Source organism: Syngnathus leptorhynchus, chromosome 12 (assembly GCF_054491065.1).
Source record: "Syngnathus leptorhynchus isolate UIUO chromosome 12, UIUO_Slep, whole genome shotgun sequence".
NCBI lineage: Eukaryota > Metazoa > Chordata > Actinopteri > Syngnathiformes > Syngnathidae > Syngnathus > Syngnathus leptorhynchus.
The window spans coordinates 5,774,331-5,790,866 of NC_141206.1; the positions used below are offsets into that span (position 1 = coordinate 5,774,331).

At 41.5% G+C, this 16,536-nt stretch overlaps 3 protein-coding genes across 3 annotated transcripts; 2 read left to right on the forward strand and 1 right to left on the reverse strand.

Moving 5' to 3' along the window:
* Positions 1 to 1,958: 1,958 nt before the first annotated feature.
* Positions 1,959 to 10,602, forward strand: LOC147047989 (uncharacterized). Its single transcript, XM_085925554.1, has 6 exons — positions 1,959 to 2,403; positions 5,658 to 6,082; positions 6,327 to 8,184; positions 8,733 to 9,341; positions 9,565 to 9,679; positions 9,892 to 10,602. The coding sequence occupies exons 1-6, from the start codon at positions 2,063 to 2,065 to the stop codon at positions 10,075 to 10,077; spliced, it is 3,534 nt and encodes a 1,177-aa protein (XP_085781680.1). The 5' UTR covers positions 1,959 to 2,062; the 3' UTR covers positions 10,078 to 10,602.
* A 117-nt stretch (positions 10,603 to 10,719) lies between these two features.
* On the forward strand, positions 10,720 to 13,370 carry brf2 (BRF2 general transcription factor IIIB subunit). The gene is made up of 4 exons (XM_085925555.1): positions 10,720 to 11,021; positions 11,144 to 11,203; positions 11,276 to 11,597; positions 11,988 to 13,370. Exons 1-4 carry the CDS (start codon positions 10,874 to 10,876, stop codon positions 12,751 to 12,753), a joined length of 1,296 nt encoding a protein of 431 aa, XP_085781681.1. The 5' UTR covers positions 10,720 to 10,873; the 3' UTR covers positions 12,754 to 13,370.
* A 36-nt stretch (positions 13,371 to 13,406) lies between these two features.
* On the reverse strand, positions 13,407 to 15,996 carry prlhr2b (prolactin releasing hormone receptor 2b). The gene is made up of 2 exons (XM_085925556.1): positions 15,587 to 15,996; positions 13,407 to 14,040 (listed from the first exon to the last, which is right to left on the reverse strand). The coding sequence occupies exons 1-2, from the start codon at positions 15,994 to 15,996 to the stop codon at positions 13,407 to 13,409; spliced, it is 1,044 nt and encodes a 347-aa protein (XP_085781682.1).
* Positions 15,997 to 16,536: the final 540 nt, after the last annotated feature.

Sequence of the window (16,536 nt, forward strand, 5' to 3'; positions counted from 1 at the left end):
GGACTGGTGACTCAACACATGAAATAACAGTACAGAATGCACCGTTTGTGTTTCAGGATGGAAATGATTACAATGACATTTCAGCAAATCATTAGTGTGAAGGTGAAGACCTTCACACTATTGTTATTCCTGTCCTTTATTATTATTATTATTATTATTATTATTATTATTATTTTACTTATTCTGCCTACTTTTTCGGCGTTTAACTACTTCCACATACTTCAACCTATTCACTCCGTTCCACTTTTCACTTATTCCAAATATTCATGACACGGCTGTTCACATTTTCTTCATTCAAAAAATTTTCCGTTTTCACAAAATTCACAAATTTCCGGCAATTTTTCCCCATTCATTCTTAATGGCAGATTCAACATTTCACATTTACGTTGTTCCAGTTTGAAATTCACATCATTCAACCCATTCAAATCACATTGGGGACATTCCCAAACTTGGCAAATTCAAAATTTTCACATATTCACGTTTCAAAATTTCACAAAATTCCACAAAATTCCACAAAATTCCACAAAATTCCACAAAATTTCCTTTTTCACTTCTAATTTTAACATACTTCAACCGATTCAACTCGTTCCAACTTTCAACTGTTCATCTTTTCCCTACCTATTCCACACCTTCCCATTCAGCAAAAATTTCACATTTTTCAAATTTGAAATTCAACCAAATTCTGCAAAATTTCCTTTTTCCACTCTAATTTCCACATTTTTCAACCGATTCAACCCATTCCACTTTTCAACTCTTCATATTCTTCCTACCTATTCCCCAAATTCCCACTTAACAAAAATTCCACATTTTTCAAATTTGAAATTCAACCAAAATTTCCTTTTTCCACTCTAATTTCAACATTCTTCAACCGATTCAACCCATTCCAATTGTATTCACTATGTTCAACTTATGCATTTTCGCTAACTTTTTCAATTTTTGTCCGATTCAACCCGTTTCAACATTTATCTCCGAGAGTGACAACTAGACGGCCGTATATTTCGTTTCGTTCCAAATTTCAAAACTTTTTGGCGCAATTTTTTTTTTAAATTCCCATTCATTCTCAATGGGGATTTATAATTTGCTCTAACTTCTACATTTTTCAACCGATTCAACCCATTCCAACTTTCAACTCTTCATATTCTTCCTGCCTATTCCCCAAATTCAAACTTACCATAAATTCCACATTTTCAAATTTGAAATTCAACCAAATTTTCCGAAATTTCCCTTTTCCACTCTAATTTCTACATTTTTCAACCGATTCGACTCGTTTCAACTTTCAACTCTTCATATTCTTCCTCCCTATTCCCCAAATTCACACTTACCATAAATTCCACATTTTCAAATTTGAAATTCAACCAAATTTTCCGAAATTTCCTTTTTCCGCTCTAATTTCGACATTTTTCAACCGATTCGACTCGTTTCAACATCATTCTTCGGCATTCCCCGAGTATTTCTTCAACTTCTTCACCTTCACACGCAATTTCCTCAGGAATTGCAAATTCTAGTTTTTATTGCTATTCAAACATGCCGCATATGTGATTTGCTTCTGTGTGCAACACAAATATACTGCAGAGTGGAAATTGAATTTCCTCTTATTATGAGTCTATAAAATTCCAGGCCCCTCTAACAGTATTGGGACTTTGTTGTAGACATTTTGGTTTCAAAATCTACGGAAACACAGATCACCCGCAGTTTTTTTTTTACTTATTTAGAGCAAACAAGTTTTGTTTAATTTTTAATTGACAGTTTGATCATTTCACAGTACAGTAAGCAACTGAATCCAAATATATAATTGGAGTGTCTCGCCTTTAAGAATGTAGAATTAGATACTTAAGTGGATGAGTATTAATGGTGAGTGAGTGACAGCCGTGGTCCATCAACATAAGTAATTTGTTAATCTGGGGGCGGGGCTTCGCTTGAACCCAACCCCCCCAATCCCATCCTAACCACGCCTACTCCAACCCGTCCTAATGTCCGGCCGGTATCGCACTGTATTTGTGCAACTTTTCCTGGAGTGGCTGGTTGGTCACATCTCAGCCGCTTTGTAACTTCAACAGCCAGTATGTCGTTTCTGGAGCAGCCCTGGTGTCCGACCAGCGTCCAGGTGACCGTCCTCCAAGCCCGCGGCCTCAGGGCGAAGGGCAAAGGCGGCACCAACGACGCGTACGCGCTCATCCAAATGGGTAAAAACAAGTTCCAGACCTCCGTGGTGGAGAAGAGCGTGGCGCCCGTTTGGAAGGAGGAAGCCGCTTTCGAGCTGCCGCAGCAGGGCACGGGAGGGGAGCGAGGCACGCTGCACGTCCATGTTCTGCACAGAGCCCTGGTCGGTCCGGACAAGTTGTTGGGTCAAGCCGTCATCGATTTAGGACTGCTCGCTCAGGATAAGAGCCGTAACAAAACTGAGTGAGTACAGTCACTTTGAATTGTCACATTGTTTGGTGCCGGCCGCAGATTTGGAAGAGGAAGCAAGCGTATCATGCTCATCTTTTGGTGTTGTTTTGCATCATTTCAACGGTGCGTTTTAAATTGCACTTTTTTTTGTTGCCATCATTAGGGAATAAACTGGTTAAATTTAAATGGAAAGATAGAAATGCATTTGCAATATGCATCCACACATTTATAATACCGATCCACAAATAATTGATGAAGTGCTGCCGCTACAAAGGAAAAGACAATCAATGACCTAACACAAGTTGATAAAACAGCTTAAAAAGTCGATTTTTCATATTCAATGACATCACTTCTGAGATGCTAATCACCCCTGATTGTTAAAATGAGTGAAAATATTTTTTTTATTTCTTTCCCCAAATATTTCTTCATTCAAGAGAGTCACCATTGAATTGGTTATAAGACGTCTCATTTTTTGGAAAATAGTATTTTCACTTTAAAAGTGAAGCATAGAAAGTGTTGTGTTATGCTAAGCTGCTTGTAAGTAGTTTATTCCGCCACCATGTGACTGCCTGCATACCAGCTTTTTTTCTGACTCACCTTCTTATTACTCTGCTTGAACGTATTTATCACTACAACCTTCTCCCATCATCGTGGTAGTGCCTGAAATGTTTTTTTTTTTTGTGATCTGTTTGCAAATACGTCAAACATGCCTTGACTGCGAGGTTTTACATCGGTCCAAGGCCTCGCATTCCTTGCTGCTTTATCAGTAAAAAATAAACATTGGATGACCCGCAAGGTCATTTTTGACAAAAACAGCACTGCTGTAAAGGTTGTCCAACATGATTTCAAAGATAGCCTAATCATAACCACGTCATTTTGTGTTGATAGTAACTTGGCTTACTTGATCAATAAAGTAATGTAAGCAAAAGATGGACTTTGACATGAAGCAATTAAATGGACTGTGCTTGCTATCAGTTTTATTACCTCTACCAAGTAGATTGTTTTGATTAGTTTGGGTGCAACTTCCTGATTTTCTTTTTAACTAGGCATCAATTTATTTTCCATTCAATATTCAAAAAAAAATTCCTTGTTGACTGTTTTTCTAGAGGTCAGCACTGGTTAAGACTTGGTTGAGTTTAACACTGGATGGGCCTTGCAGAGCCAGGAAAATCATTTTCAAATGTTGACTGTGTGGTTTCAGCTATGTGAAACATACTAGCAATGTGACTCAGCTTGGGATGTGAAAGGAATTTAACAATTTTGAGGGAGGCACCGGGAGAGAGACGTTCTCTTAGAGGACACGTTATGGAAAATTGACTGCTTGCATGTAAATAGTTGGCTCTCTGGTGTACCTTAATCGTCGTGTATATGAGAAATTACACAAACGCCTAAATTGTGCCTATGAGCAAGCTGTTGTGAATTTTGCAGAGTTGTGTGAATTCTTCATATCTGCCAATCTCTGATGCTTACAATAATATGAAATATCCTGTTGGGAATGAAATATCTATCTTGTTTCGAATGAACACTTAGGTCCAATACGCTACTGTAGTTAAATGTTAGAACGGGTGGTGCTTGTTCTAGAAATAAACATGGCTGAAAAGTTGTTTGGGGTGTGCGCTAATGTGCATCATTAGCCTAAAGAGCATATCAGTCCTCCCAAGTTAGGAGAACTTCTGTTCTCTTCAGCTCCACCCTGCCTCTGATGTCCAAAAACTTTTACTGGACAAAGTGATGGCCTGCTCTGATAAGGTCCATTCACTTTTTGCTACATGGACACTTATCACTGCTTAGCTGACTCTTCTCCCGCTCGCACAGCTGTGTGCGCTGTGATAAGAGGTCTCCGCCAGAGCGGCCATTGTTCTTATCAGGACTACATGCTGCACAGGGAAGGATGTATGTGTGTGTGTGTGTGTGTGTGTGTGTGGGGGGGGAGCACAAAAAGGAGAATGCTTGTTGACAAGGGTGAGTCATGCGCCTCCACTTTGCACTCAAGTGTCAGATGAGTCGGCTTGAAGCCATCTTTGTCACCCGGGCTTGAAGTGAAGACTTCCCTGGCCTTTTTTTTTTTTTTTTGTGTAACTTCCTTTGTGTTGCAATTGGAAGTCAGGTACTTCTCTCTTTTTTTTTTTTTTTTTTTTTTTTTTAAACTTGTCCTTGTGTTAGTTTTCTATCAATGAAGGGAGGTCAGTTGTTAGTATTTCTTCACTATATTGGAACAGTAAGCATTTGTATATATATATATATATTTTTTTTTTCATAACAAATCGTATAGCAAACGCTGGTTTAACTCCTGACCATTTTTCTTCCTTCTTAAATAAAATGCAGGGTATTGTTTTACTGGAATTTATTTTGATTAAAAAAATATAAGATCTTTGCAGTGTTATTAATATGATGCCATGTAATACATGATTTTTGAGACACAGCTGTTAGTTTTTAAGATGACTTTTTTAACTTTTTTGCTCAACACTGGCCTGCAGCACCAAAATACCAGAGAGAACCCCTGCATAGACACACACACACACACACACACACACACACACACACACACACACACACACACACACACAAAATGCCTTCCTCATTTCCCCAGGAATCCAGATTTCAGTTAGAGTTGTTTTTTCAGATTTATGCTTGATAAGCACTTTTAATGCTGACTGGGTTACTTTGTGATTTGTTTCCCTCCCACCCCGAGACCCCCTCAGAACCATCAGTCTTACTATTGTCTTGTCTTTTTTCTTTTTAACATAGAAAAGCTTTAGATTGATTTCAGAAATGGTAGAATGCTGCACAAATATGCTTAAATGCAAACTTAACAATCAAAGCATTCATTCAAACTCTCCATGGTTGGTGCAGTCGAACGACTGCTCACTTTTACCTCCTATTTGAAAACTTTCCTATTTGAAAACTTTCCTATGAAGTCACTTTCCATTTGCTAGCAGAATCACAGTTGCCATAAATAAAAAAAAAATGGAAAAGGTAAAAACTGTCGTATGCATCTTGTTTCCCTCTTTTTGGACTTGCTCTGATGACAAAATAACTTTCAAAGATCGATCATCCAAATCTCCGAGTGGAATATAAGACCTTCGATCTTGAGTCTATATGACATCATATAAAATAATTTTGCTACTAAAGCTTTGCCGTGTCATTTAAAAGCATGACATGGTTGTCATTTACACTCACCCCCCAAATTCAGTCTCCTCCTTCTGTGTTATTGAGATTTTTTGATCCAATGTTCTTTTAACACAAGTGGTTTTTCCTACACACAGGTGGTTCAAGTTACTGGACAAGAGCGGCAAGTCGGACAAAGACCGAGGCGAGGTGCTGGTGGACATCCAGTTCATGAGAAACAACATGACGGCCAGCATGTTCGACCTCACCGCCGTGGGCAAGCCTCGATCGCGTCTGGGCAAGCTCAAGGACAAAGTCCGGGGCAAGAAAAAAGAACCGGATGCGGTGGCGTTGTCGTTCAGGCAGGTCCTCACTGACAGCGAAGAAGATGAAGAGGAGAGCGTAGATGGGGGAGCAGATGCGGGCGAAGAGAAGAAGAAGAAGAAGGCTAAACTCAAATCTTTGTTTTCGCACAAGTCCAACTTGCAGAGGAACATGTCACAGTCCATGTCCGTCCTGCCTGCCAAGAACTCCTCACTGAGCGGCAGTTTATCATCTGGGCTCAATGTGGATGCCTCGGAAGGTCAGTAGGAACATTTTCATGGATACTTTGACTTCAGGAAATGAAATTGTGAAAAACATCAAAATGTCGTGAAAAATAATTGTAAACTGTTTGCTCAGTCCACGTGCTAGCATGCTACTTCCTGTTTAGTCAAGAATGCTACCATGTTTCATTCCATTGTGACTTAAAACGATGAAACGAGGAAGGAAACAAAATGAAACCAATTTCGTTAGTATTTGATAAGTTCCACTTGTGCCTTTTACAGGTAAGAAGAAGTTCAAGTTCATGAAACACAAACGCTCCGGCAGCTCGGACAATAAAGAGGCGTCTCAGAAACGTGCCGCTGTGGAAAAGAGCAACCTGTGCATCAATGGGAGTCACGTTTACTGCGAGGAACCGCTGCCTCGCACCACGCGAATCGGATCCAACTTCAGTCTGGCCAGCTCGGGACACGGATCTATGGAAGATGTTCCGGAAAGCTCCCCGCCGTCTGTCGAATCGCTTCCTGTGATAAGGCAGTACACACCCTGGGAGGAGGAGGAGGAGGAGGAAGAAATGAGAAACGAGGAAGTGGACACCAAGGAGGAGATGAAAAGGAGAAAAGAGCATGCGGAGAAAGAGAAGGAGCAAGAGAGGAGAAAACCAGAAGAAGAGGAGAGGGAAAGCGATGAAGAAAAGGCCAGAAAGGAGCAAGAAGAGGAAGCAAGAAGACAAGAAATGGAGAAGATGAGACAGGACGACGAAGAAGAAGAAAAGAAAAGAGAGGAAGAGGAGAGGATGAGACGAGAAGAACTGGAAAGATTAGAAGAGGAAAATATGAGACGAGAGGAAGAGGAGAGGGTCAGAAGAGAAGAACTGAAAAGGTTAGAAGAGGAAAAGATGAGACGAAAGGAAGAGGAGAGGATGAGACGAGAAGAGCTGGAAAGGTTAGAAGAGGAAAAGATGAGACGAGAGGAAGAGGAGAGGATAAGAAGAGACGAGCAAAAGCAATTAGAGGAGGAAAAAAGAAGGGAAGAAGAAGAGGAGAGGCTGAGAAGACAAGAACTGGAAAGGTTAGAAGAGGAGAAGTTGAGACGGGAGGAAGAAGAGAGGAAAAGACAGGAAGAGGAGAGGCTCAGAAGGGAAGAAGAGCAGGAACGGTTAGAAGAAGAAAAGCAACGGGAGGAGGAAGAGGAGAGGCTGAGAAGACAAGAACTGGAAAGGTTAGAAGAGGAGAAGTTGAGATGGGAGGAAGAAAAGAGGAAAAGAGAGGAAGAGGAGAGGATCAGAAGAGAAGAAGAGCAGGAACGGTTAGCGGAGCAAAAGAGACAAGAAGAAGAGAAGCTGAGAAGACAAGAACTGGAAAGATTAGAAGAGGAGAAGCTCAGATGGGAGGAAGAACAACGCAAAAGAGATGAAGAGGTGAGAGAGGAAGAAGAGGAGAGAATGAGGAGACAAGAACAAGAACGATTAGCTGAGGAGCAGCGGAGACTTGAAGAAGAGAGGAGAAGGAATGAAGAAAAGGCGAGAATGGAAGAAGAGGAGAGAATCAAGCTGGAGGAGATGGCCTTGCAAGAGAAAATTCGAAAGGAGGATGAGGAGCGTGCGAGACGGCGAGAAGAACTAGAGGAGCAACGCAGACTTGAAGAGAGAAAGAAAGAAGAGAAGGCCAGAGAGGAGGAAGAGGAACGAGTGAGGAGACAGAGAGAAGAGCAGGAACGGTTGGAGGAAGAGGAGCGAGTGAAGGAGGAAGAAAGGAGAAGAGAGGAAGAGGAGAAAAAGATGGAGGAGGAAGCTCGAGAAGCCAAAAGAAAGGAGGAAGAGCTTGAGGAGAAACAAAAAGAGGAAGCGCAAAAGAGAAAACTTGCTGAAGAAGACGAACGCCAAAGGGTTGAGAACGTGACGAAGGAAGAAGAGCAGAAAAAGTTGGAGGAGGAAGAACAGAAGAAGAGAGCCGAGGAAGAGAAGGAGGAGCAAGAAAGGCGATGGAAGGATGAAGAAGAAGAGAAAAGGAGGGATGAAGCAAAGAGTGATGTTGACAATGTACAAGTGAATTACTCCAATCCGTTTGAAGAAGTTTCTAATCATCCCTTTGAGGACAACAACGCAGCTTCTAGGTCAGACCCAACAGTCGTCACCCAGAGGTCAGTGTTTCCATGACGACACAATCAAAAAAAATCTCCTTTCCCTTAATTGTACTTCAACTATACACACTTTGTCAATCAATAACATGCAATTAAATGTAGTCGGTCGTTTGATCAAATTGGATTGAATCAAGGCGATGTTCTTCCGAGTAGGAACTTGAAGACGTAAGAGAAAGTAGTTGGCGCTAGATGAAAAAGATATTCAAGGTCTAGAGTCATTCAAATGCGCAAAGGAGTGACTTCCTCGTCTGGGTTAGCTTTGCCGTCGCCATGGCAACAGACTCGGTACGTAATCCAAGCTTGACGGCTTCGTAAAAATTGCATGGCTTGTGGTGGCATCGTCGCCCGTCTTTCGCCGTGACCTCTTTAACTGTTAGGTCAACAAGGAACGACTCCAGTGAAGGTATTTTAATTATTGCTCATTTAAAGGTCTAAAAACGAGACAGGTTGTTTGGTAAAAAATTTTTGCGGAAGGGAAAATAATCGTATTCACTTGAGTCGATCCGTCCCAATACTTATGCTCACCTAAATGTACTTCTCTTAACCAGTTTGCAACAACCTGAGGCTTCAATCACAATCGCTCAACGTGAGAAGCGACCAGCTCCTCAGCCGCCCGGAAGAACAACCAGACGGGATGAATCGCCGACGATTACCGAGCAGGTCAAAGACAAGGAGGTGAAAACCGCCAGTGTTCCGCCACAGCGTTCGGTCCAGACCATCCCTCCTCGAAGTAGATCTCCCACAGATGCGCAAAAAAATAAAGGTCCAGCACCGTCAATACCGAGCACCGAGTCCAAGCCCGACCCAGAAGCGCACACCTTAAATCCATTTGATGATGACGATGAGAACGAATATACCGATGACGTCTCCTCTGGTAATCGCACTCCAGTGTCATGGCCGCCACCCGTGTCCCACACTCCCGATCCAGACGCCAAAATCAAATCTTCTAAAGTAGCCCGTGCTCCTGCACCTCCCGCCAAGACGGCTGCTGTATCAAGAACGCAAAGTAACACTCGGACTTTACCCGACGACACTAAAATCCAAGCACAGACTTTGGCGCACCGGGAGAGTCCGCCGAAAGAACCTAAGCCAGGAACGCCACAGCACGGGCGGGATGCAGGCGGGAAAAAAGAAGCACCTCCAGCACCGTCGCGCAGGTGAGTTCGAGAACGCACGTATGGAGAATCTTTTCAGCTATGAAGATCCCTGCTGATCTCCGATATTTTTTGACATGTTAACATTGTAAATAAATAAAAATAAACATAATAAATTCATATGTAATTTAATAAATTAATAAATAGTGTATTTCTAATAAATATTGTAATGTATAAATAATAAATATTGTTTTGGATTGTCATTGTTTATTTTTGTCCATTGCAGACTTCATCCTGTGAAACCGCTCAGTGCTCAGGAACAACATCCTGTCGTCACGGAGGTCCAAGTGGATAAAAAGAAAATGGTGGGAAGTGTTGGTCAAGTTGAGGAGAACACAAAGGTAACTCCTATTTCATACTGTAGGAGACATGTTTTGCCATCATTTAAATAAAAGTATTTGGGGACATTCCTCTGCCAAAACACTTGAAAAAAAATCAAATTTACTGCATAAATGCTCACCCCCTCCCTGTCCAGGTTGCAAATAAATGACGTAAATTCTGAAATGGAATTTCAAATGGATTGATTTTGTTTCGTTGGCGATTCCCATTGTAGGTGAAAGTCGGGCCCTACTCGATGCTCACCCGGGAAGAACTCATCTCTCTGGTGGTAAAGCAGGAGACGCAGCTTCAGAACAAAGAACGAAAGATTGTCGAGCTGGAGCAGTACATCGACAACTTACTCGTGCGCATCATGGATGAACAACCGAGCATTCTCTTGTCTATGAAAAAAGTCGTCTAGGTGGGTTTGGCTTTTTTTTTTCCCCCCCCTACTTTTCTCTGCACTTGAATGATATTTAGCCGAGTGGAAAATGAAGACAGTTCTTTGTTACAATCGAGCAGTTATTGACTGTATTAAATGTTGCCAACATAATTCCTATCTTAAGAGCAGAAAAAAAGCTTCTGTTTGTCCTCTTTTGTAAATGTTTGCCTTTTTGATGGTTCTAGCTCTGCATTTGTTACATATACACGTCTTCTTGCACTGATTAAATGTTTACATGTTCCAAAAAAAAGCACTTTACTGAGCTTGCGTTCGAATCTCGACACTGATTGCGATGTACTGTTGTAAAGTATTAACATATCTGAGACTAAAACAAAACGCCAAATGAAGTGCTGTTTTTCTCTTTCCTAATTCTCACGCGTGTTTGGATGATGCTTTGTCTATTTTCCAACTGTACAAAAAATATATATATATTTACTGTACAAGAATATTGAATCATTTTTAATTCCCAAAATTGTTACAAGAATAAAGTATTTGCGATAATCAGTCTGGTTCTCTTTATATTGAATATAATCTTATTTTATAAATACCTGCTTTTTAAGAAGTCCGCGTGATGATAAGCGGTTCGGATGATGATGATGAATGAATGTAGTGACGTTTGCATATATATTTTTTTCCTTATGAGGGCGGAACCATTGTCTTCTAACGTTGTTTCTACCCGGAATTATTTTGATGACTACATCAGCGTCTCCTTCCCGATTTTGCCGGTGTGTTTTGTGAGAATTTATTAATTTATCACGGCGGTAAGTAACACGACATGTCTGCAACGGTTTTAAAATGTCCCCGCTGCGGCTCGCCCAACATTGTGGAGGACGATCATCACACTCAGCGTCAGAATGTCTGCGTGGACTGTGGTGCTGTGGTGTCCGAGGGGGCTCTCACCCACGATGTTTTCGAAGGCTCGGGTAAAAACCGAACAATTAACCCTTTTATACAGTTGCTTTTTTTTTTGTTTGATGGTGTTTCCATAACAATGCGTTTAATATGTTTTTATTGCGGCCATGTGATGCAAATGATTACTTTTCAGATGTCAGCTACAGCCGCACAACAGCTGTTGCTAAAAAGCCATGTTTAAACCAGATAAAAGGTGAGCTTCTTTGTTACTCGATTACTTTGTACCCCATTTTGAAATGTTCTTTTACTTTTCAACCCCACGTAGGCCAGCAGCAACTAAAAGCCCTCTGCAGAGTCCTACGGGCCAACGATGAAATCGAGACCTTGTCAAGCACGTATTTCGCGCAGGCTTACGAACACGAAAGCTTCCTGAAAGTCAGCCTGCAGAAGAAAGAGTGCCTGGCCGGCTGCTGCGTGCTGGTGAGCTGCAGGCAGCTCAACTGGCCCGTCACCATGGGCACCATCGCGTGCTTGATGGAGGCAGACATTGTGATGATGGGTGCCGTCTACCAAGAAATGATGAAGGTTCTCAAGGTCGAGGCACCACTGATCAACGTCAGCGATGTGATGGAGGCTCATTGTCAAGAGTAAGCATGCATTGTGTTTTATTCGCGGCAGTTACGTGAAGAAACATAACCTGTGATGTAACATTTTATACATTTGGCTCAGCAATAATCGAGTATTTGTGCGATTAACTTGGTTGAACAAGGGCTGCATGTCAAACAATGTGGATAAGGAGCCCTTGAAGACCCCATTTGCCGAGTGTAAGCGCAATTGAAATTCAATTTTCCTCAAGATTTCCATTTTACGCAATCAACTTTGCCAGCCAATGTTATCCCTGGTTAAGTGGTTTTATTTGTTTGTAGTTTTTACATGTTGAAATGTTAAGTCAACCTCTGCTTGTATAGCTAATTGTTGTTATGTGTTGTGTTTGGTACAATACTATGTCATTATTTTTTCCCCCCTCTTCCTGTCAGGTACAAAATTAGCTCCCTCGACGTGCATGAAGACCTTGCCGAGGACCACAAGGACTTAAACAAACGAGCCTTGTCCCTGGTAGAGCTGGCCGCCGACTCCTGGATCCTGACCGGCCGCAAGCCCGTTCCCTTAATGATGGCGACGGTCTACTTGGCCTGGCAGTCCTTAAACCCCAATCACGTTCGCATCAAAGTGTCACTGGAGAAGTTCTGTCTCATTGCCAAAATGAAAAAGAACCGGGTCGCCGCCAAGAGAGTGGTTGAGATCAAGGCGGTGCTTTGCAAACTGGGGAAGGAGATCCCTTGGGTGACGGATCCGGTAACGTCGGAAAATGTGGTTAAACACGTGGGAGATATCGTCAAGAACAGATTTGCTCTGCTACGGAGGGCTATGAGGAGCCATGAGGACGCCTTAAAGGAGGAGAACCAACTCTGCTGCGAAGAAGCAAATCCTTCTGAACCTAAAGATCAGACTCCACACGCAACCACTCGAAATTCTAAGCAGACTGATGAGCCAGGAGAGGATCAAGAGAGTAATCAAAATCCAGAACCCAACTGGGGGAAGAAGATGCTTTTTGCGCCGCCTTGTGTGATTCACCCTAAAAGACGGAGAATGGCGCTAGAAGGGCTTAAAGATGTGACGGGTGACGAGGAGATCTCGGACAGCGAGATTGAGTCTTACATTCGCACCCCGCGGGAGGCCAGGGAATTTGCGGAGATGCAGAAGGCTTGGGGATCACAAAATGAGGAGGCCAAATGTGAATAATGACAACTGGAGCTCCTGAATTATGCAATTGCACTTTTCAAAAGAACAGACTTTTTCTTTTTTTTGTAATCATTTTCCTTAATTGGTCAAGACTGTAAATTATTTGTTTAGTAGAATTTTTATTAAAAAAAAAAACACACACACACACACAGAATAAGCAGTGATGTGTACAAATTCATTTTAATGTCAATCACGCAACATAGCTCCGACTGTCGTAATGCAGCATTCATTTTATACAATTATAGTTTACACATAAAATAAATCAATACAACAGAACACATCACAAATTAGTCGCAATAATACAATCTACAAATGTTGAATATTTTTATAATCGATTATTCTATCGCATCGCTCAATCAAATAAAATTGTGTTTAGCATACAAATCAATTTCCCCATTTACTGTTAGTGATTAAAAATAAATGACAATAAGCCGCAAGAGGTGATTAATGGGGGTCACATGACTTGACAAATTGAGGAATATTGAAGTAAGTAACCTGATTTCTGTGCAGGCTGTGAACTCTACACTATCCTGAGTTTGATGCAGGCAGCTCACAGAGAAGCTTTGACTTGAGTGTGAATGTCCATCTCCAAATGTGACCTTTCAAATATAGATGATAATGAATGGATTTGCTTGTCTTCCTCATCACGGGACTTATAAAACCACACCGGCGGCGCAGCGGTTGACCGGCGCTCCGACGCGGCTTCCGCACTTGAGCATCTTTCTCAGCTCGCCGCGGAATCGGTCGTGCAGCCACGCGTAGAGGAAAGGGTTACAGCAGGAGGAGCTCATGGCGCACAGGTGGCAGAGCAGCTGGATAAGCAGGAAGAAGCGTTTGTTAATGAGACGGATGTCGATGTCTCGTAGCATGTTGAAGACATGAATAGGGAGCCAGCAGAGAGCAAAAGCGGACACCAAGAGGGCCACCAAACGGAAGATCTTCCTCTTGCGGGCTTGTTGGGCGCTGGCCTTCTCTTGGGTCCGGTGACCTGGCGCCACGCACTTTTTTAGCTTGACCGTGATGCACAAGTAAGAGACAAAAACGGCAGATAGGGGCAGGACGTAGGTGAGCAGGAGGGTGGTGTAAGCGTAGGCCCGCCGTTCCTTCTCACGGCCCAGCCAGAACTCCTCGCAGATGGTGAAGCCTTCGTCTTTAAATTCCACGTGATAGGTGTGGCTCACCGCCGGGGTGACTAGGCCGCAGGATATTAGCCAGATCCCGGCGAGGACGCACACACAGGTGGCCACGGAGGTGCGCTTTTTCAGGGGGTGCACCGTGGCGTAATATCTGTAATTTTGGAAAAAAAACATTTTACTATGATTTTGTTTCAATGCCCCACCTAAAAGTTCATATTTTGTCGGGATTTAACCAAAAACTGGAATGAATTTTTTTTTTTTACCTGTGAGATTCCACTCTGAAAGAATCATTTCTGCATGCATAACCGCTTAGGTTTTTAATGAGGGCTAGAAATATACACACATTTGTGTGAGATTGCATTGAGCTCACACTGTGATTTAAATCCCCAGGCAATTTAGAGGATTGCCCAATTTGTCGAAATATGCTTATGCCAAGGACAAAAGCCGGGCGTGTTTAAAATGTGTAATTAGAGGAGGCGAACATCATGTAGCTCAGATGAATAGCACTGACAAGTTATTTTGAGAAGAAAGAAAAAAAGATTTTTTTTTTTTTCCTTAATGGTGTTAAAAAGCGGCGACTGTGCTCAATAGATGTATATCATCAACGTTGAGTGCAGGAACGACTGCTTGGTAGAAATATACGATACAATGCAAATGCATTGCTCGTGGTAATGGATTTTTAACAGCACAGAACATGAAGGACACAAGATAAAAAAAGAAACGTCCGTTGTAAGATCACTGGAATCAACATCATACTGCATATAACAGGAAGTGTCTGATCCATCAATGTCACCATTAGGTGTCTTTGAGGCTTCATTAAAAAAAATATATATATTGATTTTTTTTCTTTTTCCATTGAACTTTGTTGATGGTGATAGAAATGATTATTAGTCAACCTCAAACATTGTACAAAATACATTTTGGGACATCTAGAATCAGAATTTATCATTAGAATTAGATGAAAGGAAAATAATAATAATAATAATAATAATAATAAATTATATTTATAACGCACTTTATATTCGGAGGAATCTCAAATTGCTACATGGCAAGTAAAAACTTTTTCGCAATATGCAAAAATATGAATTTTGGTTTTATATAATATAAACCATGACTAGACTTTGATATTACTTGTTTTGACCGGTTATTACGTTACAGATGGGAAATAATAAGTTAAGATATGTTTGAAAGGGAGAAAGAAATTGAAATATTTCTGGAATTAACAAAAAAAACGCAAATTAACACAGAATCCTGATCTCAGTATTCTTTAACGTAAATCCTCTTCTTAGTTGTTTCCTTTTCACGAAGACTCGATACCCGGTGAATACTGACAATATTGCATATTTATTATTCGCTTTAACAGTTCAACCATAGATGTCAAACTCAAGGCCCGGGGGGCAGATACGGCCCGCCACATCCTTTTATGTGGCCCGAGTCTTCACTTTTAGAAAAATTCTACGAATTTTTAGTACCATTCATCTTTTTAAAATATTTGAAGTTTTTGCTAGTCTCGGATTTCCAAACTAATTCTTTATCAGTTTGTTGTGCAGCCTATATATCATAACGGCCCTCTGAAGGAAACTATGACTATGATGGGGCCCACGACAAAAATGAGTTTGACACTTCCGATTTAGACCCCATGAAGACACAAATTCCAAACAGATTTTCATCTGAAGCCAAAGACCGTAGACTCCCACCTGTCCACAGCTATGGCGGTGAGCGTGAAGACCGAAACGTAGACGGTGACCGGCTGGATGAGGTACACCAAGTAACACATGAAGCGACCGAAGACCCAACCACGGGGGTTGAAGGCGTACGCCAAGGTGAAGGGCACGCACGTCACGCACATGAGCATGTCAGAGAAGGCCAAGTTGCCGATAAAAAAATTGGTGACGTTGTGCATCTTGCGCGCTCGACAGATGACGTAGAGTAGCAGGTAGTTGCCGAAGACGCCCACCGCCACCACCAGAGCGTAGCACGGGATGATCAAGGGCTTGAACGTCTGCAGCAAGGCCACGTCAGCAAACTGCGAGCTGCAGTTGCTGGAGTTGTCATGCACGGCCACCTTGTAAATGTCTCTCTGCGTGTTGCTGCCATTCGTCTCCATGGTGGCAAAGCCGTCACCGTCCTGAAAAGATGCGCTTTCTTGAAGGAAACATCAAATAGAAAAGGTCATGAATGAATCCAGCTTGTTAGGAGGAAACATCTTAAATGATCCAAAAGACATTTTTATGCATTAATATCAAATGAAAAACTAGTCATGCTTTTAACAACAACTTCCTGAAGACAGGAGTCGTTCTCTAAAAGTGCAAATGGAAAATGTCAGTTTAAGTTCAGTCAACAATGTTTAAGCATTCTAGTAGAGAAAAGGATCGACCTTTGCAAAGTTGATGTCGTACATTATGGAATCAAATGTGTTTAAAACACCACAAACAAATTGTAAAATGTTGCCGTTGTACTTAGGAAGAAGTTTTTTTGTTGTTGTTTTTTTTAAGTAGCAACCTTGGAATGCATGCACCGTACAGTAATCATGCAAAATATTGTCGATAGTTTTAAAAATGTAAAATATATATATATATATATATATATATATATATATATATATATATATATATATATATATATATATATATATATATATATATAT